The sequence below is a fragment of the Cebus imitator genome, unplaced genomic scaffold (genome assembly GCF_001604975.1).
Source record: "Cebus imitator isolate Cc_AM_T3 unplaced genomic scaffold, Cebus_imitator-1.0 Scaffold45, whole genome shotgun sequence".
NCBI classification, from domain to species: Eukaryota; Metazoa; Chordata; class Mammalia; order Primates; family Cebidae; genus Cebus; species Cebus imitator.
Genome location: NW_016107360.1, coordinates 5,865,529 through 5,889,894, shown reverse-complemented (window position 1 = coordinate 5,889,894; position 24,366 = coordinate 5,865,529). Strand labels below are relative to the sequence as shown.

Sequence of the window (24,366 nt, the reverse complement as noted above, 5' to 3'; positions counted from 1 at the left end):
CCATAAATGTCCTTTCTGAAAAAAGAAAAAGAAAAATGGTGTCCTTACCATGTACTAGATTATTCATCACTAGTCTAGTAAAACCTACCTCACAGCATCGATTCTTACTGTTCCTGTTTTTTGATGCTTCATACCTGGTTAGTGAAGAGATTACAAAACTCTTGCAATAAAACTATAACCCGAGTAGGGGTATTATAAAACTTGGAATGACTCCAGATCAGACAGATGGTATGAAATAATGGAGCGATTAATACGCAGGTCTGTGGGAATTCCGTCTCCTGGAGACATTGGATGTGTCTCCTCAGAGGTCTCAGGTAAAGTTCCACATCTTGTGCTTCGAGGAGGGCTGAAAGCAAAGAACCATCATTAATGTGATTTCCATCTTTTCTTTTTCTAAATTCACTTTACATGTAAGACAGAGCCATAGAAAACAGCACGGCCACACTTAAATGTTGTCATAGTTCCCTTTATATTACTTATCCTACAATCTACACATGAGCAATCTGGAAGATTTTAGACACTGTCCATCTGTAACTCAGTCATTTGGGAGAGCAATGATCTAGCTACCCACAGAGCATAAATAAATCATGGGAAAACCCAAGGGGAAAATACCCCTGGATTCTAAAGAAATTTCCTCAACCCCATGGAAACTGTGAGAATAAAACCTCTCTGCAATGTTGTCACTTTATGGTTTGGATTACAAACTTCATCACTAGAATGTTAATTCCTTCTAGGAACTTGGTATGAGCACAATTAAATTGTTTACTGTCCCATTCCAGTTTCCTATGCAATGATTGAGGAAAAAATACATCATTAATAAAGTTTTATCTTAAAATTGTTAAGTATACTGATCAAAGTATTTTGAAACTCCGCAGAGGTGAGGTTGTAGCATCATGAATGTACTAACACTTGAATTAATTATACACTTTAAAATTAATTTTGTTATGTAAATTTTAATAAAACAAATGTTAAACATGGTGAAGAAATACTTTTTGAAAATGCTATAGAGAGCCAGGTGCAGTGGTTCATGCCTGTAATCCCAGCACTTTGGGAGGATTAGTTGAGTCCAGGAGTTTGAAACCACCCTGGGCAACATAGCAAGACCCCATCTCTACAAAAAACTTAAAAATTAGCTGGACATGGTGGCAAGCACCTGTGGTCCCAGTTCCTCAGGAGACTGAGGTGGAAGGATCACTTGAGCCTGGGAGGTCGAGGCTGCAGTGAGCCATGATCATACCACTGCACTCCAGCCTGGGCAACACAGCAAGGCTGTCTCCAAAAAACAAAAAGGAAAAAACACAAAGAAAATGCTATAGATATGAAAAAATATTTACATATTTAACTCTCATTAATAACTGCTTAATCGAATCCAAAATTTTATCTTGCTTAGCACTGGTCCTTTTAATATACCTTAAATGGATCTCCATGAGACTCCATTTTCTTCCCAAGACTACAAATACCCTTGACTAATTGAGAACAGATTTTATTATCAAAGTAGGGAACAAAGTCAAGTAAATTCTAGCTCTTGGTGTTAACCCAAAAGACTTGTGTCAAAAACAAAAACAAAACCCTGCTGAATTCTGTCACCAGGAGTCCGGGATGCACCCAGCCACTTGATGTGTAACCAATTAATCTGTCTATGTAACAATAAAGTCCTGAGAAGAAAGAGAATGTTCAGGAATTATTTTCTTTCCAGATGTACTCATATTTTGAAATTGGCATTTTTTTCAATGTTTATGTCAAAATAAATGTTTTTAGTAGGTAAGTGTCCTTAAATATTAAATATCCTTAAAATGTGATCAGCATGTCTGGTGACTTCACAATGCCTGAAGTATGTCTTTAAGAAGAGCTTTCTTCCTTTAATTTGACCATGGGATTGGGCCACTCGTTCTACTGAGAACTGGTTTTTTCCTGAATCTCCAGGCCACACACATAAAGCTCAGAGGATCCCTGGGATTCATTCCCATAGAAGCTGTACCCAGAGAAAATTTTAATCCTGTGCTAACACAGAAAAAAAGAAATGCCCACAACTTCTATTTATTGAAGCATACTTACTATGTGCCCAGTACCTTGTATAATGTATATGCTGTCCCTAACTCAGTGGTTCTCAACCAGGAGAGATCTTGCCCCCAGGAGACATTTGGCCTTGTCTGGAGACATTTATGATCATTACAACAAAGATGGGGCCAGCAGATAAAGGCCAGAGATACTGCTAAACATCCTACAACATGTAACATGGCCTCCCACAACAAAAAATTATCAAACCCAAACTGTTGATTGTGACAAGATTGAGAAATACTAAATCCACATAGCAATTCTTCAAGGAAAGTGTTAACAGGCCAATTTGGCCATTGAAAAACCAGAGGCTTAGTGAGTTTAAAATGCTCAGTAAGCGGAGTTGGCACAGGAATTCAGATCGTACAGAGCGCCTACTGCTTATATTCCTCCTTGTGCCCTCTTTTTAAACAGAATCCATGCAGAAAACCCTAGAGATGTATTAAAACATTTTTGAGGTAAATTTTAAGTATTTCCTAACTTTCCAAATGTCACGTAGAAAAAAAATAAAAAGAACCTTTTTAATGTTAGAAACAAAAAAAGTTACTTGTCCATATTATCTCTAATTGTATTATTTACAACCTCAGTATCATGTATATCCAGAAGTAAATGCTCATACATGCACAAAGGAATATGAACAGAAATCAAGAAACTGAGCAGGGCTGTCATCTCTGGCTGGGGCTGAAGCTAGATACTGAGAGAACAAGGATAGTGAGAAGACTTTCAACTGGGGATCACTTTATGATTCCTGGTTGTAACAACGTGCATGCATTGCCTATTCAAAAGTCAACAAACAAACCCTCCACTCCATACATTTAATCTTCACCAAAACTTCAACAATGGCTTTGAGTGTTTAAAAGCTAAATAACTGGTAGATATCAAGCACACTCAGAGAGCTGAACTGGTGAATAACTAGACTTATCATAGCCCAATCTGTTGACTGGAAAACCTCTATTCAGTTTTTTTTTTTTTTCCTCTGCTAAATACTGAAGGCCTCACTCCTCCACAAACATTCTAATTAAAACTCCAATCTGGAGCCACTTTAGCAGATATCTACTATATACCAGATAAACTAAGGGCAGTTTAGTGTGGGCAGAGAATAAAGTCCAAAGGGTGAGATGAATTTATCATTAGAAGAGCCAAAAGCAATCACTCCACAAACATGGCGGAAAGGTAAATGTCAAGGCCAAGCAAGCAGGGGCTGGATCATGAGCAGATTGTGATAGTGATGCCAGGTTGAGTAACAAGAGTCTTACCATTTTCCACAGCCAGAACAATGTCCTTCAGAGTAGGAAAATAGCTGCTTTGTTTAGTTGTCAGGATCTTAACCATTTTGAGCACAATAGGTGCCTGAAGCTAAGTTAAAGGGGAGGGGGAATAACTTTAATAAATATAAACTTGATTACTAAATACATGCATTCTGTAATAAAATACTGAAATTCTATTTCACTCACAAGCAATACAGTATTTAACACTCAAAGGTATATCTGGTTTCAACTTGAAAATTATTTTTAAAAATACATTTTTCTCTTAGGCTTGTATTTTATTTTGCATTTTAGTTTTTTAAATTTTTAAAGTCAATTTATGTATTATTAGATGTGACAGGTGAGTGTCAACTTGATTGGATTGAAGGATGCAAAGTATTATTCCTGGATGTGTCTGAGAGCAGTTGCCAAAGGAGATTAACATTTGAGTCAATGGGCTGGGCGAGGCAGACCCACTCTCACTCTGGATGGGCACTGTCTAATCAGCTGCCAGTGAGGCTAGAATAAAATGGGCAAGAGAAGATGGAGGAGCAGACGTGCTGAGTCTTCTGGCCTCCATCTTTCTCCCATGCTGGATGCTTCCTGCCCTTGAACATCAGACTTCAGCTTTTGGACTCTTGGACTACACCAGTGGTTTTCAGGGGCTCTTGGGCCTTTGGTCACAGCCTGAAGGCTGTACTGTCAGCTTCCCTACTTTTGAGGTTTTGGGACCCAGACTAATCCACAACTGGCTTCCTCACTCCTCAACTTACAGACGACATATTGTGGGATTTTCCTCATTTTAGTCAATTCTCCTTAATAAACTCCCTTTATACATACACATAACCTATTAGTTCTGTTCATCTAGAGAACCTAGTACATTATATACGTAAAATATTAATTTTTCCATATAAAATTTCTGTTTCAGAAAATCTTCAAAAGACAAGTAAATGGACATCTTCACTTTTAGAACCTTAAGTAACTTGTATGCCAAGTACCCAGCAGAGGAACCAAAGTTAGTTCTTCCAAAGATGTGTCTCTCTACCAAGCAAGACTTCACTCCTTCCCAAATCAATTAAATGGACTAATTAAATTTTCCAGTCTTCAACATTTCCCTGGGAAAGTACTCCTCTTCCAGGGTAGCCCAATGTTTCCAACCATCTCAAATGCTATCAAAATATTCTGGTAAAGACAAAGTTACTTTAAATTAATGTCAAAAGTGCATGCCATACATACAGAACTCTGGAATAAGAAAAGAAGGCAGACCAGTAAATCATGCAAAGACAGTGTGTTAAATCTTTAAAACTATTGGTCATTGCTGCCCAGGAGACTTTGCTAATTTAATTTACAATTTCCAGGACTATCTACTTACTTGATCATAAATGCATGAAAGATTTTCTCTCCTCATCACCCAGAAATCTAGCTCTTCTTGAGGAGTCAAGTGAAGACCATTCAACAAAGGCTGCACTGAATCTTTTTCTACAACTTCTTGGATTTGATGTGCCCATTTAATAACCACAGATTCAATTGCATGAAGTATTATTCTTTCATTTGGCTGTGCTCTACAAACATTAAAATAATGAAATAATTCAAAGATGAATCATTTTATCCCAACAAAGACAGGAATTTTAACAGTTATTTTATATATCCATAAACTAGTTTTCTAAAAATAAATTCTTCAAAATTTTTATGGTCCTGATCTGAGTTGTGAGGTTATGTTATTCTGTCATTGACATGTCTCTAACCTTAAATCTTGTTAAAGAATTACCATATGCTCAAAAAACATTTTACTAAAGGGACATTGTTATTGACATCACAGCAATTACTACAGTTTGCTTTTTGTACAATTTGCTTTTTAAAAGCATACTTTGAAAGGAAATAATACACGTTTCTGTACTTATTTTAAAAATACAATGTAGTTGTAATTCTCTATTTGCTAATGGGTTTGCTAGAGGTGTGATATTAAATGAGTAGGCTGACTTCCCATTTTATTTTATTATTTCATGTGCAGAGACAAGATCTCACTATGTTGACCAGGCTAGTCTTGAGCTCCTGGGCTCAAGCAACCCTCCCACTTCGGCCTCCAAAGTGCTGGGATTATAGGCATGTGCCACCATGCTGGCCTGGCTCTCCATTTTAATATCCTATATATACTGTATTGCTACGTACTTGTTCTCTGAATAATTCTGATCCACGTTGATCTTTCCTGCAACAGTGGGAATTGGTAGAAGAGTTCTTCTAGACATTTTGCCCCTAAAAATATGCATCTTATTTTTCATGATTTCTATGTGATATTCCATATCTTGTGAAGTAAAACAGGACCAGGACTTATGATTGTTCTTATTAGAAAGAATCGGCACCAAAATCTAGAGAAAGAGAAACATTGTTAAAAGCAGTTAATTTACAGACAATGCATTCCTTCAAAGATTTTCTTGTCATAGAAAATTGGCAACAAAACCACCCAATTTCATAAATATCATCCAATGATACCAAATATACAGAGAGGACAAAGTCAGTGACCCATTTAGACTTAATCAATTAGACATAAATTCTGTCAAAGTGGAATTAGCATATTGGTTGTTCATTCATTTATCCATTCATCAAACATTTGTGGAGGGTCCCAATAACTCAAACACTGCATGAAATAAGCAGCCACGTCAAGCAAGTAAACTATCCTTATAATGCAAACTAAGCATGCTGGCAGGCACATTAACAAAAACAATCTTTCTGAATCATATGGAAGCTAGAAGTAAATTAATCTTCTCAAGACCTGTATGACATCCCAGCAGATTAAAGTTTGGATAGTCAGAAAGATGTTTATTCAGCCACATGGGCCAGAGGGACCATATTCAGAAATCCTGCTACCATGAAATGGGAAACGTCAATGAAACTACATGAAAACTCGGAAAAAGTATTTGTTTGTAATCCCAGAGCCTGGTATGTATTACATGATTAACAAGAGAATGCCGCATTAACGAAGCTGGTCTCTTGCCTTCCCTTCAAGTATCCATTTTAAACATTTTTTCATTTTTCTGCTGTATACAATCTGTCCAGTTTATAAACATTTTACTATAAAACTTGAATTAACCAAATGCTCAGAAAGTGTTTATTCTACCCTTGTAGAGTTTAGTTTGATGATACAATCTTCTAGTTAACTAAAAACAAGCTGAAAATTCACTTTCATTTTTGAATGGTGTTGAAACAAATGTCTCCAAATGTTATTATCTTTTCCTACTTAGCACCCATTACACATCAAGCTGGTAATAGATTAGTACAAAATAGTCCCTGCCCTCAGTGAGCTCAGTAGTGAGGTCCTGGAATTATGACCCTCAAGGTAAGAACTGCCATGATTAGAGGTATGTCCAGGATGCATATGAAAACATGGGAGAAATACTTGCCTCTGGGAGAGAACGGTATTGAGAAAGACTTGCTAGGAAAGCCGTTACTTGGTTTGAATCTTTAAGATGAAAGAATAGGGTAAGGCAGGTGTTATGGTGTGAATATGTACCCTCCAAAAATTCACATATTTAAATCCTAACCCCCAAAATGATGCTATTAGGAGGTGGGGTGTTTGGAAGGTGATGAGTCATCAGGGCCAAGTCCACATGAATAGGATTAGTGTCCTTATAAATAAGCCCAGTGGAGCTTGTTCACCCCTTCTACCATGAGAAGACATAGTAAGAAGGGGTGGTCTACAAACCATGAAGCAGCCCTCAGGTACCTGAATTTACTACTGCCTTGATCTTGGACTTCCAGCTCCAGAACTGTGAGACATGAATGTCCAGTGTTAATATGCCACCAACTCTGGGGTATTTTGTTGTAGCAACCTGAACAGAGTAAGGACAGCAGGCAGTCCAGAAATCAGAACACCAATAACATCATGGGGGTTCAAGGAGTATGGTGCTTGTAGGAAACCGCCAGTTTGACCATCTGGAAATAGAGCCAGCATCTCTAAGAGAAATAGCAACACTCAGGCTGTGAGGAAAGCAAAGGTAGTTTGTGAAGAACTTCACAAACAGGCTGAAGAGTTTAGGTTTACACAAATTAACATAGGAATAGAAAAACCAAATACTGTATGATCTCACTTTTTTTTTTTTTTTTTTTTTTTTTTTTTTTTATATTTTTTTTTTTTTTTTTTTTTAGAAAGAGTCTTGCCCTGTCATTGACACTGAAGTGCAGTGGCAAGATCTCGGGTCACTGCCACCCCCATGTCTCCTGGGTTCAAGTGATTCTCCTGCCTCAGCCTTGCAAGTAACTAGGATTATAAGCATGTGCCATCATGCCCAGTAATTTTTGTATTTTAGTAGAGATGAGATTTTGCAATGTTGGCCAGGCTTGCCTTGAACTCCTGGCCTCATTATCCTGCCCACATTGACCTCCCAAAGTGGTAGGACTATAGGTGTGAGTAACTGCACCCAGCCATACATATTCTCACTTATATTAATAACTGGGAGCTAAACACTGAGTACCATGGATACAAAGAAAAGAACCACATAGACGCTGTGGCCTTCTTGAGGGTGGAGGGTGGGAGGAGGGTGAGGACTGAAGAACTACCTATCAGATACTATGCTGATTACCTGGTTAACAAATTATCTGTACACCAAACTTTCATGACACACATTTACCCACGTAACAAACCTGCACATGTACCCCTTGAATCTAAAATAAAAATTGGAAAGGAAAAAAAAGTATAGAATTGTTGGACTGAACATGTATTACCTATTGGGAAACTGTTTTCTGGATTAAATCCCTGATATCAAAAGCTTTTTCTAAAAGTCAGGCTCAAAGAAAAGTAAAGTTATTCAACATTTCTAATATACTGGGTACTGTTTCAGACTTTACTTTCTATTGTGAGAAAATATTTTAAAGGGTCCATTTTCAAAGCATGATAAATCGAAGTACTGGCAGCCAGCCTGCAGATGTGATAAACTGCATGGCTCATGCACCTAGAAAGTCACAAAAACCAAACAGAATGTAGAGGACGGGTCAGCCCCTAAAATGGAGGAAAGTTTCGTTACTGGGAAATGGAAACTTAAGCAGAGAAAGGGACTAGGGTATAAGCTTATAAGTGGGATAATGAAACTTAGGCAACTTCTGGGAGAATTGGAACCCCATAGTACTCAACTAATAAGGAACTGGAGGAGGGACTTGCATGCTAAGAGATAAATGACCTCCTATAACTGCCCTGGGTGTGCTTGCCTACCAGACACCCAATCTTGCAAGACCACCATTCAAAGTCTTGCTTCCACTGTTCTTCACATCCTTTCTTTGGGTTTGGACAGGTAAATGTGTTTCTCAGAAACGTGTGGGCTTGTCCAGGATCTCTGTGCCTGTGTGGAGTGGGAATCCAGCTGACAGTAGAAACATGCCACACCTGATTTTGGTGGCCTGCTCTGTCTGGGTGTCCTGGCCCCCTGCAGAGGCCATAGACAAACACAAGACTGTTACTCAGGAGGCAGCGGAGGCGACACAGGGAGAAAAGCAGGCACCACAGCAACCAGGCAACCTCATGCACAAACCAAGGGAGGAAAATTGGACTCTTAAGTGCTGCCTTGGTGGCTGGGCATTTTCAGAGGGCAAGTGTGTGTACATGAGACGTATCCTAGATATGAAGCAAATGCAGAGTCCCAATCCCAATCCACAGTTCAATTCTACCATGAGGAAAATGTCCAGAGACAGGCAGGCAAAGCAATTCTCAGGGTGTACGAGGAAACTCCAGTGGGGCGTGGGAGGTGGTTGAGTACACAGGGAGAAGCTTGGACACAAAGACTGATCGAAAATGGCAAACAGAAATTCTAGGCCTATGGGCCAAAAAAAGAGGGAGCCAAAGAGACTCCCTCTGACATTCCTCCTGACAGTCCTTTGGGGAGAATGTTGCAGGTTTGGAGGGACAACCCTCGAACCAGGGAGAAGAGAAGAGCGAAGAGCAAAAGATGACAAAGTACTGCTGTTTATCTGGCCCAAAGACCCAATTCCTAAGCCTTTGGTCTTTTGGGCTAAATTTAGTTCAGATAAAAGTTGGGTGTGCCAAGCTTTAATTCTCTATTTGAACAATGAAACCCCAATATCACAAGAAGAGACGGGTTATGCTCTCTGCTGGATCAAGGCATTAGTCTCCATGTTTCCCTTCAAAAAAGAAGAAAAAAAGCCTCATAAAAAGCCCTCACCTAGTGAAAAGCCCTGGGACCTTCATCGTGCCTGCCCTTCCATACATCTCACAAAATAGGGGACAGAAAAATCAAGGGGCAGCAGGAAGGTTACAGGAAGAAAGACCTGGAGACCACAGTGGAGTTGAACAAACTGCTCCTTTAAATCCTTATCCAAATTTGAGAAAAGAATTGGAACACTGTAAGAGGGATATTAAGAACTTTCTTATCCCTTCCACACAGCAGGCATCTGGCATATTCCCTCTTAGGGAACTTCCCACAGAGAGAGACTGGCTTTGTAAATGCTCCTCTTACAAGTACTAAAGTTAGGAATTTCAAGAAGGAAATGAAACCACTCCTAAAAAATCACCTGGGTTGATTCTCCAGCAAGATGGCTGAATAGGAACAGCTCCAGTGTGCAGCTCCCAGCTGGAATGACACACAAGGTGGGTTATCTCTGCATTTCCAACTAAGGTGCCTGGTTCATCTCATTGGAACTGGTTAGAAAGTGGGTGTAGCCCAAGGAGAGTGAGCCAAAGCAGGGTGGGGCATTGTCTCACCCATAAGTGCAAGGGGTGGGAGAACTTCCTCCCCTAGCCAAGGGAAGCCATTAGGGATTTTTCCAGGCACTGTGGCACTCTGGCTCTGATATACAGCACTTTTTCCACAGTCTTCACAACCCACAGATCAGGAGATTCCCTCCAGTGCCAACAATACCTGCACCCTGGGTTTCCAGCACAAAACAGGGTGGCCATTTGGGTAGATACCAAACTAGCCGCAGTAGTTTTCTTTTTTTTTTTTTTTTTTCATAACCCAGTGGTGCCTGGAACACCAGTGAGACAGAACCACTTATTCCCCTGAAAAAGGGGGCTGAAGTCAGGGAGCCAAGTGTTCTGGTTTGGCAGGTCCCATCCCCACAAAGAGCAGCAAGCTAAGATCCACTGGCTTGAAATTCTCACAGCCAGCACAGAAGTCTGAGCACAACCTGGGACATTTCAGCACAGTGCGGGGAGGGGCGTCCACCATTGCTGAGGCTCAGGTAGGCAGTTTTAACCCTGTTTGCGTAAACAAAGTCTCCAGGAAGTTCACACAGATGGACAGAGCCCACAGCAGCTCAACAAGGTCATTGCAGACAGGCTGCGTCAATAGACTTGCTGGGCAGCGTATCTCTGAAAAAAGGTAGCAGCCTGTCAGGGACTTATAAATAAAGCCCCCACCTTCCTGGGACAGAGCACCTGGGAAAAGGGGCAGTTGTGGGTACAGCTTCAGCAGATTTAAACATCCCTGCCTGGCAGCTCTGCAGGGAGCAACAGATCTCCCAGCACAGAGCTCAAGCTCTGATTAGGGACAGAATGCCTCTTCGAGGGGCTCCCTGACCCCCATGTAGTGTGACTGGGAAACATCTCCCAGCAGGGGCTGACAGACACCTTATACAGGAGAGCTCTGGCTGGCAGCTAGAAGGTACCTTTCTGGGACAAAAAGAGAAAGGAACAGGCATCAATCTTTGCTGTTGTAGAGCCCCCGCTGATGATTCCCAAGCAAGCAGTGTCTGGGGCAGACCTCCAGCAAACTCCAGCAGACCTGCAACAGAGGGACCTGACTGTCAGAAGGAAACTAACAAGCAGAACGGAATAGTTTCAACATCAACAGAAAGTACATCCACTCAGAGACCCCATCCTTTGGTCACCAACATCAAAGACCAAAGGTAAATAAATCCCTGAAGATGGGAAGAAACCAGCGCAAAAAGGCTGAAAACTCCAAAAACCAGAACAACTCTTCTCCAAGTGATCACAACTCCTCACCAGCAAGAGAAAAAAACTGGATGGAGAATAAGTTTGACGAATTGACAGAAACAGGCTTCAGAAGGTGGATAATAACAAACTTCTTTGAGCTAAAGGAGCATGTTCACCCAATGCAAGGAAGGTAAGAACCTTGGAAAAAGGTTAGACGAAATGCTAACTAGAATAATCAGCATAGAGAAGAACATAAATGACTTGATAGAGCTGAAAAACACAGCATGAAAACTTTGTGAAGCATACACAAGTTTAAACAGCCAAATCAACCAAGCAGAAGAAAAGATATCAGAGGCTAAAGATTAACTCAATGAAAGAAAGTGAAAAGGCAAGAGTAGAGGAAAAAGAGTGAAAACAAATGAACAAAGCCTCCAAGAAATATGGGATTATGTGAAAAGACCTAATCTATGTTTGATCAGTGTACTGAAAGTGACAGGGAGAATAAATCCAAGTTGGAAAACACTATTCAGGATAATATCCAGGAGAATGCCCCCAACCTAGCAAGGCAGGCCAATATTCAAATTCAGGAAACACAGAGAACACTACAAAGATATTCCTTGAGAAGAGCAACCCCAAGACACATAATCATCAGATTCAGCAGGGTTGAAATGAAGAAAAAAATGCTACGGGCAGTCAGAGAGAAAGATTGGGCTACCCATAAAGAGAAGCCCATCAGACTCACAGTGGATCTCTCAGCAGAAACCTTACAAGCCTGAAGAGAGTGGGGGTCAATATTCAACATCCTTAAAGAGAGAGTTTTCAACACAGAATTTCATATCCAGTCAAACTAAGCTTCATAAGGAAAGGATAAATAAAATCCTTTAAAGACAAGCAAATGTGGAGAGATTTTGTCACCACCAGGCCTGCCTTACAAGAGAAGCACTAAACATGGAAAGGAACAACCACTAACAGACACCACAAAAACATACCAAATTGTAAAGACCATCAACACTGTGAAGAAACTGCATCAACTAACAGGCAAAACAACCAGCTAGCATCAAAATGGCAGGATCCAATTCACACATAACAATATTAACCTTAAAGGTAAATGGACTAAATGTCCCAATCAAAAGACACAGACTGGCAAACTGGATAAAGAGTCAAGACCCATCGATGTGCTGTATTCGGGAGACCCATCTCATGTGTAAAGACACAAAATAAAGGGGGGAAGGACAATTTACCAAGCAAACGGAGAGTGAAAAAAAAAAAAAGCAGGGGTCCCAATCCTAGTCTGATAAAACATACTTTAAACCAACAAAGATCAAAAGAGACAAAGAAGGGCATTATATAACGGTAAAGGGATCAATGCAACAAGAGCTAATTATCCAAAATATATATGTTCCCAATAAAGAAGCACCCAGATACATAAAGCAAGTTCTTAATGACCGACAAAGAGACTTAGAATCCCACACAATAATAGTGGGAGACTAACTGTCAATATTATACAGATCAATGAGACAGAAAATTAACAAGGATATTCAGGACTTGAACACAGATCTGGAACAAGCAGACCTACAGACATCTATAGAACTCTCCATCACAAATCCACAGAATATACATTTTTCTCAGCATCATGGGACACATTTAAAGCAGTGTGCTGAGGGAAATGTATAACACTAAATGCCCACCAGAGAAATGAGGAAAGATCTAAAATTGACACCCTAACATCATGATTAAAAGAACTAGAGTAGGAAGATAAATTCAAAAGCTAGCAGAAGACAAAAAGTAACTAAGATCAGAGCAAAATTGAAGGAGATAGAGGCACAAAAAAACCTTCAAAAAAAAATCAATAAATCCAGGAGCTGGTTTTTTGAAAGATCAACAAAATAGGCCACTAGCCAGACTAATAAAGAAGAAATGAGAGAAGAATCAAATAGATATAAAAAAAATGATACAGGAGTATCACCACCAATCCCACAGAAATACAAACTATCATCAGAGAATACTATAAACATCTCTATGCAAATAAACCAGTAAAACTAGAAGAAACAGTTAAATTCCTGGACATTTATACCCTCCCAAGACTAAACTAGAGTGAAGTCAAATTCCTGAATAGATCAATAACTAATTCTGAAATAAAGGTAGGAATTAATAGCCTACCAACCAAAAAAAGTCCAGGACCATATGGGTTCACAGCCAAATTCTACCAGAGATACAAAGAGGAGCTGGTACCATTACTTCTGAAACTATTCCAAACAATAGAAAAAGAGGGACTCCTCCCTAACTCATTTTATGAAACCAACATCATCCTGATACCAAAACCTGGCACAGACCCAACTAAAAAAGCAATTTCAGGCCATTATCTATGATGATCATTGATGCAAAAATCCTCAATAAAATACTGGCAAACTGAATCCAACAGCACATGAAAAAGCTTATCCATCATGATCAAGTCAGCTTCATCCCTGAAATGCAAGGCTGGTTCAACATACGCAAATCTATAAATGCAATTCATCACATAAACAGAACCAAAGACAAAAACGACATGATTATCTCAATAGATGCAGAGAAGGCCTTCAACAAAATTCAACTGCATTTTATGCTAAAAACTCTTAATAAACTAGGTACTGATGGAATGTATCTCAAAATAATAAGAGCTATTTATGACAAACCCACAGCCAATATCATACTGAATGAGCAAAAACTGGAAGCATTCCCTTTGAAAATTGGCACAAGACAAGGATGCCCTCTCTCACCACTCCTATTCAATATAGGATTGGAAGTTGTGGCCAGGGCAATCAGGCAAGAAAAAGAAATAATGGGTATTCAATGAGGAAAAGAGGAAGTCAAATTGTGTCTATTAGCAGACAACATGATTGTATATTTAGAAAACCCCATCGTCTCAGCCCAAAATCTCCTGAAACTGATAAGCAACTTCAGCAAAGTCTCAGGATACAAAATCAATGTGCAAAAATCATAAGCATTCCTATATGCCAATAACAGACAAAAAGAGAGCCAAATCATGAGTGAACTCCCATTTACAATTGCCACAAAGAGAATAAAATTCCTAGAAATACAACTAACAAACGATGTGAAGGACCTCTTCAAGGAGAACTACAAACTACTGCTCAAGGAAATAAGAGAGGCCACAAACAGAAAGAAAAACATTCTATGCTTATGGTTAGGAAGACGCAGTATTGTGAAAATGGATATACTTCCCAAAGTAATTTATAGATCCAATGCTATCCCCATCAAGCTACCATTGACTTTCTTCACAGAACTGGAAAACCTACCTTAAATTTCATATGGAACCAAAAAAGAGGCTGCATAGCCAAGACAATCCTAAAGAAAAAGCAAAACAAACAAACAAAAAAAAACGAAAGCTGAAGGCATCACACTGACTTCAAACTATACTGCAAGGCTACAGTAATCAAACAACATGGTACTGGTACCAAAACAGAGATATAGGCCAATGGATCAGAACAGAGACCTCAGAAATAACACTACACATCTACAACTATCTGATCTTTGACAAACTTGACAAAAGCAATGGGAAAGAATTCCCTACTTAATAAATAGTGTTGGGAAAACTGGCTAGCCATACGCAAAAAGCTCAAACTGGACCCCTTCCTTATACCTTATACAAAAATTAACTCCAGATGGATTAAAGATTTAAACATAAGACCTAACACCATAAAAACCCTAGAAGAAAACCTAGGCAACACCATTCAGGACATAGTCATAGGCAAAGGCTTCATTACTAAAACACCAAAAGCAATGGCAACAAAAGCCAAAATAGACAAATGGAATCTAATTAAACTAAGGAGCTTCTGCACAGCAAAAGAAACTATCATTAAACTGGCAAGCAAAACAATGGGAAAAAATTTTTGCAATATACCCATCTGACAAAGGGCTAATATCTAGAATCTACAAGGAACTTAAATTTACAAGAAAAAAAACCCCACCAAAAAGTGGGCAAAAGATACGAACACTTTTCAAAAGAAGACATTTGTGTGGCCAAAAAAACATATGAAAAAAAAAATCTCATCATCACACAAAGAAATGCAAATCAAAACCATATTAAGATACCATCTCAAGCCAGTTAGAATGGTGATCATTAAAAAATCAGGAGACAACAGACGCTGGAGAGGATGTGGAGAAATAGGAATGCTTTTACACTGTTGGAGTGTAAATTAGTCCAACCATTGTGGAAGACAGTGTGGCAATTCCTCAAGGATCTAGAAACAGAAATAGCATTTGACCCAGCAGTCCCATTACTGGGTATATACCCAAAAGATTATATATTATTCTGTTATAAAGACACATACACACATATTCTTACTGCAGCACTGTTCACAATAGCAAAGACTTGGAACCAACTCAAATGCCCATCAATGATAGACTGGATAAAGAAAATGTGGCACATATACACCATGAAATACTATTCAGCCATAAAAAAGGATGAGTTTATGTTTTTTGCAGGGACATGGATCAAGCTGGAAACCATCATTCTCTGCAAACTGACATAAGGACAGAAAAAGCAAAGACTGCATGTTCTCACTCATAAGTGGGAGTTGAACAATGAGAACACATGGACACAGAGAGGGGAACATCACACACCAGGGCCTGTCAGGGGGTAGAGGGCTAAAGAAGGCATAGCATGGGCTAGGGGGACAAGAGACAGATAGCATTAGGAAAAAAACCTAATGTAGATGACAGGGTGATGGATGCAGCAAACCACCATGGCACATGTAAACCTATGTAACAAACCTGCACGTTCTGCACATGTACCCCCAGAACTTGAAGTATAATAATAATAAATCTCCTGGGTTTAGCAAACCAGCTGAACCAATTACTAGAACCCAGCTTTTACACCTAGGCTGAAATAATGTCTATCATAAATATCCTCTTCACAGGGAAAGAAAGGGAAATTATTAGGAGAGCAGCCATAACCATCTGGGAGAGATAACACCCTCCCAGGCAAGAAGTCCTGCCAGCCAAACAAAAATTTCCAAATGTAGATAGCAAATGAGATAATAATGATCCAAAAGGCCAGGCGTGTGTCTCACGCCTATAATTCCAGCACTTTGGGAGCCAGAGGCAGGTGGTTCACCAGAGGTCAGGGGTTTTAGACCAGCCTAGCCCACATGGCAAAACCTCATCTCTACTAAAAATACAAAAGCTAGCTGGGCATGGTGGCATGCATTTGTAATCCCAGCTACTCAGGAGGCTAAGGCAGGAGAATTACTTGAACCTGGGAGGCAGAGGTTGCAGTAAGCTGAGATTGTATCACTGCACTCCAGCCTGGACAACAGAGTGAGACTCAGTCTCCCCACCTCCCACCCCCCACAAAAAAAATTCCAGAGAACAGACCCAAATGCAGAACCTTAGGGAACTAATAATAAAAGGGATCAAAAAGTCCACTACTAGGACACAAAATGTCTCAAAGGCATTCAAGATTCAACAAAAACAAAAAGAGGAAACGTCCTCTGCATTCCTGCAGAGGCTCAGAGATCAGATAAGAAAGTACTCCAGATTAGATCCAGAGGACCCAGTAGGGCAAGGCCTTTTGAAGCTTAACTTTATAAGAAGGAGCTGGCCTGACATTACAGAAAAATTACAAAGGATTAATGGATGGAATCAAAGACCAGTTGAGAAAATACTAAGGGAGGCTCAGAATGTGTTTGTGAGAGAGAGGAAGAGAAGCATAAACAAAAAATCATGGCTGCCACTGTGGAAGAGGTAGTCAAAAAAAAAGGTAAGATCAAGATCCTCCTCAAAGGAGACAAGATATATTTCAACACAAAGAAGAAGGGAAATAAAAGGAAAGCTCCTAAGACTATGAGTGGATGTTACAAGTATGGGAAGTCAGGGCATTTTAAGAAAGAATCTCCTAAATAGAAAACAGAAGAAAGGGTGATACCCCTCATGGCCATTGATGAAGACTAGGGAGTTCCGGGGTTCCTTCTCAGTACGTCCACCAGGAACCCTTAATAAATTTGAAGGTGGGACCCAAGGGAGAAGAAGTGACATTTTTGATTGATACTGGCATGGCTTGCTCCTTCCTAATTCACCAACCAAGTGGTACAGAACTCTCCAAGGAAAAATCAACTGTATCAGGAGTAAAAGGGGAGGGATTTCAATGTCCGATATTCAAGAAAATGTTCATTAGATTGAGACAAAACAAATTGGTCACTTTTATATGTTCCTAAAGCAGAAACTAACATCCTAGGTCAAAACCAGATTGTAAGATTGGTTTTAGGATCAGGAGGGAAGAAAGGACAAATAAAAGTAATAATGGGCCTAACAGAGGAGGAAGAAAAAAATTAATCACCTTGTGAGGGTTAGGAAAGGCAATAGGGGACAGTTAAAAATCACACCCTTGTAAATTAAAATAAACCAAGAGAAGTAGTTGGCAAATACATATACTCCCATTTTTACTGAAGTGAGAAAAGGTCTCCAGCCAGTAATAAAGAGATTAATGAAAGATGAACTATTAAAACCCTGCATGTCACCTGTACAATACTCATAGTTCTCCCAGTCAAAGAGCCTAATGGGTTGTACAGAATGGTACAAGGTCTACGGGCTATAAATCAAATTGTCCAGACCTACTGCTCTGTGGTGCCCAACCCCTATACTCTCCTCAGCAAGATACCCTATGAACATAAGTGGTGCAGTGCGGTGGATCTAAAAGATGTAGTCTGGGCGTGTCCCTTAGACTTTCAGGAGTATGGACCTCTTTGCCTTTAAACAGGAAAATCCTGTAACTGGGAGAAAACAACAGTACTGCTGGACTATGCTATCACAAGGTTTCACAAAGCTCCACATGCATTTGGTCAAGCCTTAGAAAAAGTTCTGGAGAAATTCCAACCTCCCAGGGGAACCCAGTTGCTACAACACATAGATAATCTTTTAACTTCTGGGGAGAGGAGGGCCAAAGTATCAGAAGCCACCATAAACTTGCTTAATTTCGTTAGGAGGAAGAGGAACATGCATCTCGAAGAACAAGCTGCAGTTTGTAGAAAAAGAAGTTAAACATTTAGGACACCTACTTAGTGAAGGGAAGCAAAAAATAAACCAGAAAGGCTATCAGGAATAGTGGGTCTGCCTTTGCCTAAGAAAAAGAGAAAACTCAGAAAATTTTTAGGTTTAACTGTAGGTAATAAATTAACTTATATGCTCAAAAAACAAAGATTCTGTCTCAAGTTACTAGAAGAGAAACCCAATCTTTTGCCACAGTCCCAAAGGAAATTCAGGCAGTAAAAAAGCTAAAGCAGGCCCTCATTACATCCCTGGTCCGGGCCTTCCCAACTTTAGGGAAACCATTCCATCTGTTTGTAGCATTAGACCAGGGCGTGGCCCTTGGGGTGCTCACTGAAACCTGGGGAGGGAAGAGGGAACCTGCTGCTTTTGTCTCCAAGCTTCTGGATCCTGTCTCTCAGGGGTGGCCTGAATGTGTGCAAGCAGTGCTGCCACAGCGCTGCTGCTAGAGGAGAGTGGAAAGCTAACCTTTGGTGGAACCCTGATAGTAAGCACCCCACACCAGGTCAGGAATATATTAAATCAAAAAGCTGGGAGATAATTAATGGATTCTCAGATTCTAAAATATGAAGACATATTAGTTCAAAAAAAAAAAAAAAAAAAAAAAAATAAAAAAAAAAAAAAAAAAAAAAAAAGATTTGCTCATAACAAGTATTTGCCTAAATCCAGCCAGTTTCCTATGGAAAGGAGAGGAAAACAGAGAGACATCAGACCAGAACTGCTTAAATATCATAGAATACGTAACCAAAGTTAGACCAGACCTTAGGCAAGCTGCACTACATAATGGGATAAGCTGTTTGTGGATGGGTCGTCCCGAGTGACAGATGGCAAGAGACATAATGACCATGCTGTCACTGATGGAAATAAACACTCCTTGTGTGAGCAAGGTAGATTACCTAGCAGCTGGTCAGCCCAAACCTGTGAATTATATGGTCTAAATCAGGCCCTAAAGCTCCTTAAAGCTCAAGAAGGCACTACATATACTGATTCTAAGTATGCCTATGGGGTGGTTCACACTTTTGGAAAACTCTGCACACAGCAAGGTCTAATAAATAGCACAAGAAAAGAACTGGTACATGGGGAATTAGTCAAATAGGTTTTAGAAAGCCTCCTGCTTCCAGCAGAGGTAGCCGTAGTTCATGTAAATGGTCCTCAGAAAGGGAACACTATAGAAGCTACAGGAAACAAACCTGCAGATAAAGCTGCTGATCAAGCCTCTCTGGAGGAAGAAATCGGAAGACTATTTAGCCTGCTCCCAGACATCCCTAAGGTAGTATTAAGGCCCCAGTTTACCAGAGTGAAGGAATTAGACAGGATAGGGGTCACTCAGACTGAAGGTGGCAAATGGGTACTTCCTGATGTAAGAGAAATAAGTAAACCACTAATGAGAAAACTAGTATCTATATTACATAAGGGGAATCACTGGGGACTCCAGGCTTTGTATGATGCAATACTTAGGAATTATGGGTGCATAGGGATGTATACCATCACTAAACAAGTATATGGAAGTTGTGTAGCCTGTGAAAATATAAACAAGAAGGTGATTAGAAAACAGGCCATGGGAGTAAGACCTCCCAGACTAAGAGCATTTGAGAGTATTCAAGCAGATTTCACAGAAATGCCCAAAGTAGAAAGACTAAAGAATTAACTGGTAATCATAAATGACCTTTCCCCTTCCAACAGCCACCACTGGGAATGTGGTCAAAATAATACTAAAACAGATTGTGCCTAGATTTGGCCTCGTAGAAAATATAAATTCAGATAATGGGAGCCACTTTACCTCAAGAATGATAAGGGGAATTATGGAAGGTTTACAAATTAAATGGCATTATCACATCCCTTGGCATCCCCCTTCCTCCAGAAGGGTAGAAAGAATGAATCAAACTCTCCAAAAGGGTATCACTAAACTACTTCTTAAAAACTACATGCCTTGGACCAAATGTCTCCCAGTAGCACTCCTTAGGATTAGGACAGGCCCAAAAAAAGACTTCAGCTTGTCCTCCTACAAGTTATTACATGAGCTCCCGTATTTGGGCTCAGCTAGAGATCTTCCTACTATGGAAGCCAAGGATCAATTCTTAAGAAATTATATACTGGCTATATACTCCACCCTGTCATCCCTTAGGTTACAAGGACTTCTGACTCAAACTCCACCTCTTGAATTTGCCGCTCACCACTTCCAGCCTGGCAATGGTGCTCATTAAGACTTAGAAAGAAGAGAAGCTCCACCTAAGCTGCAAAGGTCCCTATCAAGTGCTCCTAACCACTGAGCTGGCCCCACAAACAGCTAAACTGGGGTAAACTCACTATACTCAAGTCAAGAGACTGATTTAAAAAAAAAAAAAAAAAAAAAAAAAAATAAAAAAAACAAAAAAAAAAAAAAAAAAAAAAAAAAATGATTTAAAAAAAAAAAAAAAAAAAAACTGAAAGGGAGAAAAAAAGACCATTGGAAAGTACACAGGTCACCTAAGGAACCCTTAAAGTTAACACTGAGAAAAATCTAAAAACAAAGCATGGGCTGGTCCCATTTTTGCAAGTTAATATGTCTGGGATGGGCTACTATAAAGAACAGAAGGTCAAAATGGAAACCAGCAGGGGACTCTTCCCTACCCAATCAGGTTGCTAATCAATGGAACCCAGACAGTAGTACCCCAAACTATAAAATTTAATGCCTGCTAGGTTTTACCTTGTGGGAATGTGGAAAATCAAAAACACCTCTCAGGTGGATAAATATCTTTGCCCTGAACCAAATACAGGTTAGGATAGAGCATCACCCTGCACCAGCAGGGATAATGTAGGGTGGACTACCCAATTTCAGGGTTTGACAGTAAACATGGGGTGGGCAATTCCAACCTGGAGACTCTGAAAGAATAAAGTACATCTGTCCAAGGGCTCCCCGCCAAGTAACTGCCAGAATTTACAATGCAATCCTGTACGCATCACCATTGACAATCCAGCTGTTCTAAACCAAAAACCCAAAGTAGCATCTCAGTTATATGGGTTGGGGCAAACATCACCAGGAAAAATCCACTGGGGCAATTTGTTCTCCAACTAATAGAAAAAGTAAACCCCGCATTTGCCTGGCTATACTCCAAAACCCTAATAAACACTTTAGTTCACCATATGACACTAAAGGGTAAAAATAAGGTAAAGGATTTAAGGCAAAACTTAGAAAGTGAGACAGGGTACAGGAATATGAATGCCTGGGTCAAATGGGTCAAATTTTTGGTACAAGCCCTCAACAAGAGTAACTGCTATACATGTGCTGTGGAACAACTTCAGGTACAGGTGGTTCTGTTTCCTCTCGGATGGAATACCAATCCTAAAGGAATGCATTGCATGTTAGCTCTATACCAGGATAAGGATGCATGGGGAAATGAGGCTTATGAAAGTCTGTCATTGACTGATAACACTGGCTCACACCTTTAATCCCAGAACTTTGGGAGGCTGAGGTGGGTGAATTACCTGAGGTCAGAAGGTCGAGACCAGCCTGGCCAACATTGTGAAACCCCATCTCTACTAAAAATGCAAAAAATTAGCCACGAGTGCCGGTGCATGCCTGTAATTCCAACTACTCGGGAGGCTGAGGCAGGAAAATTGCTTGAACTAAGAGGCAGAGGTTGCAGTGATCTGAGCTTGTGCCATTGTACCTCAGCCTGGGCAACAAGATCAAAACTACATCTTGGGAGGGGGTGGGGGTGTGAATCTGTCCTTGCTTTTTCCCTGCACTGCAGAGGTCAGATCCCAGAGCAATCCCTTCGTTCTCCACAGGGAATATGAAACCACTCCTCTTGCCTCTCTAAGCAGGGGGCAAAGTTCATAAGCTCCTGGGAGAACTCTCAACTTGTACCCACATCCTAAACATCAGGGGTGAGTCAGGCAATGGCAATTACTCAGCTTTCCATATACCCCAGGCAAATATCTGGTGGTATTGTGGGAAAAGGAACCTTTGCAACCTGTTACCATCCAACTGGATCAGGACTTGTGCTTTAGTCCAATTGCCTTCACTCTGGTATTTCATAAAATACCCGAAAATACACTTCATTATCAAAACTGGAGATATTTAATAAATTCTTTTAATCCCAATATATGTGTTAACTCAATAGGAGCCCCTAGTGGGGTGCCTAATAGATTTAAGGCCCAAAATCAAATAGCTGCTGGGGTTAAGTTAGCACTTTTCTGGTGGTCAATTATAATAAAAATATGAATTAAATTAACTACATCTATCATATTCAACAAAATTCCTCAATTATACTCAGGACACCCTCAAAGCCAGTTAAATGCCACCAGCCAAATAGCCTTAGAAAACAGGCTTGCACTAGAGTTACGTTGGGTGGGAAATGTTATACCTTCATTCCCAAGAATACTGCCCCAGATAGGACCATCAGAAAAGCTTTACAAGAACAACCCTAGCCAGTAAACTAGCAAAAAAAGCTGAAATTAATGACCCATTAATAGGTTGGCTAGAAGGTTGGTTTAAATAATGAAAAGGCATGGTAACTCCAATCCTTACATCTCTCATAATTGTGGCAGGAGTCTTAACAGCAGTGGGATGTTGTATTATCCCTGTGTAAGGTGACGAGCATAAAGATGAATTAAAACCGCTATTAATAAACAAATACACATAACTTACTAGCAAAATAACCTGCTACTATTAGAAACCAAATTAAATTCACTCTCCTATAAGGAAAAAAAGTAAACAACTTTCCCAGAGTGATTCAAGAACCCAAAGAGTTTAGATAAAAATAAAACCAAAGACAGTAAATAGAAAAGAGGAGGGAATTTGTGAGAAAACATTTTAAATGGCCCATTTTCAAGGCATGATAAATCTAAGTACTGGCAGCCAGCCAGCAGATATGAAAAACTTCACCGCTCATGCACCTAGAAAGTCATGATAAGCAAACAGAATGTAGAGGAGGGGTCAGCTAGTAAAAGAGAAGAAAGTTTTGTTATTGGGAAATTGAAACTTAAGCGAGGAAGAGGACCAGGGTATAACCTTATAAGGGGCATAATGAAACTTAGGCAAGGTCCAGGAAGATTGTAACCCACAGTACTCAACTGATCAGGAACTGGGGGAGGGGTTTGCGTGCTAGGAGATAAATTATCTGCTGTAACTGCCCTGGGTGTGCCTGCCTAACAAACACCTGATCTTGTAAGACCACCGTTAAAAGTCTTGGTCTGCTGTTCTGCGTGTCTCTGAGTCCATTCTTTGGGTTTGGAAGGGTAAATGTGTTTCTTACATCATTCCATGACAAAGCCAACTTCTTTTAAAAGTTAATATTTGTTTTATGAGCTGTAGATAAAACACTGTGAAATTCTGAGACACATGCTGTGGAAAGCAATTAGTAACACAAACAGCTAAAGTATCTCTAGAAATATTATTTAAAACAGACCTGGGATATGCTTATTATCAAATATGTATAAAATAAGTCAATTTGAGGTTCTGTCTTATTTTAGTTGTAAATTTGTCTAGTTTTTGCATTTGTAAGAAAAATAACAAACTTTGTGAATCAAAGGCTCATCAAGGACATATACAACTGTAGATAAAAAAGCAAATGTGCTTTTCCTGTGGATCTCTTTACTTACCTTGTTTCTTTTTTGTAAACTGTAGAGTTTCTCTTTACCATGGTTCTTAAACCAGTCAATACAATTATTGAAAAAATACTTTCAAAACACAGGAGCCTGGGCCCCTCCAGACTTTTTACATTGGAATTTGGAAGGATGGGGCCCAGACATTGACTGAAAAGAGCCAAATGAAATTTCCTCTATGTCTTGGCAAGCATTCATAATTGTTTTTTATTGAAATGTGGGCCAACATGATACATAACCACATGACATTTTAAATACTTTTGCTAAGTATAATTATGTAATATAATCTGGTTACAAAAAGTCATGTATGGAAACATCATGATGCTGAGGGGCAGGCATACCTTTTTCAGAATAGCATGCAGATCTTGGTACTGGGATAAACAAAGAGTAAAGAAATTTGGAAAAGGCTTGTATCTTCTGTTGCCAGACACAGATAGTAGAGCAAGAATTTCATAGTGTAGACCTGTCCCTCCAAGTTCCAGCTGATAGCTGTCTAGATTCACATAATGATTAAAGTCATCAGATACAATTAAAATCTGAGCACCTGCTTCAAACCAA

The 24,366-nt window shown here is 39.7% G+C and overlaps 1 protein-coding gene across 1 annotated transcript in view; it reads right to left on the bottom strand.

Annotated features, from left to right (window-relative positions):
* DNAH11 (dynein axonemal heavy chain 11) overlaps window positions 1-24,366 on the bottom strand; it is a 403,839-nt gene that overhangs the window by 376,979 nt on the left and 2,494 nt on the right. Inside the window, exons 3-6 of the mRNA XM_017526963.2 lie at window positions 5,469-5,665; window positions 4,672-4,861; window positions 3,312-3,411; window positions 135-346 (exon numbers count right to left, since the gene is read on the bottom strand). Of these exons, the coding sequence (XP_017382452.1) occupies window positions 135-346; window positions 3,312-3,411; window positions 4,672-4,861; window positions 5,469-5,665 (699 nt within the window). The remainder of the gene's footprint in view (window positions 1-134; window positions 347-3,311; window positions 3,412-4,671; window positions 4,862-5,468; window positions 5,666-24,366) is intronic.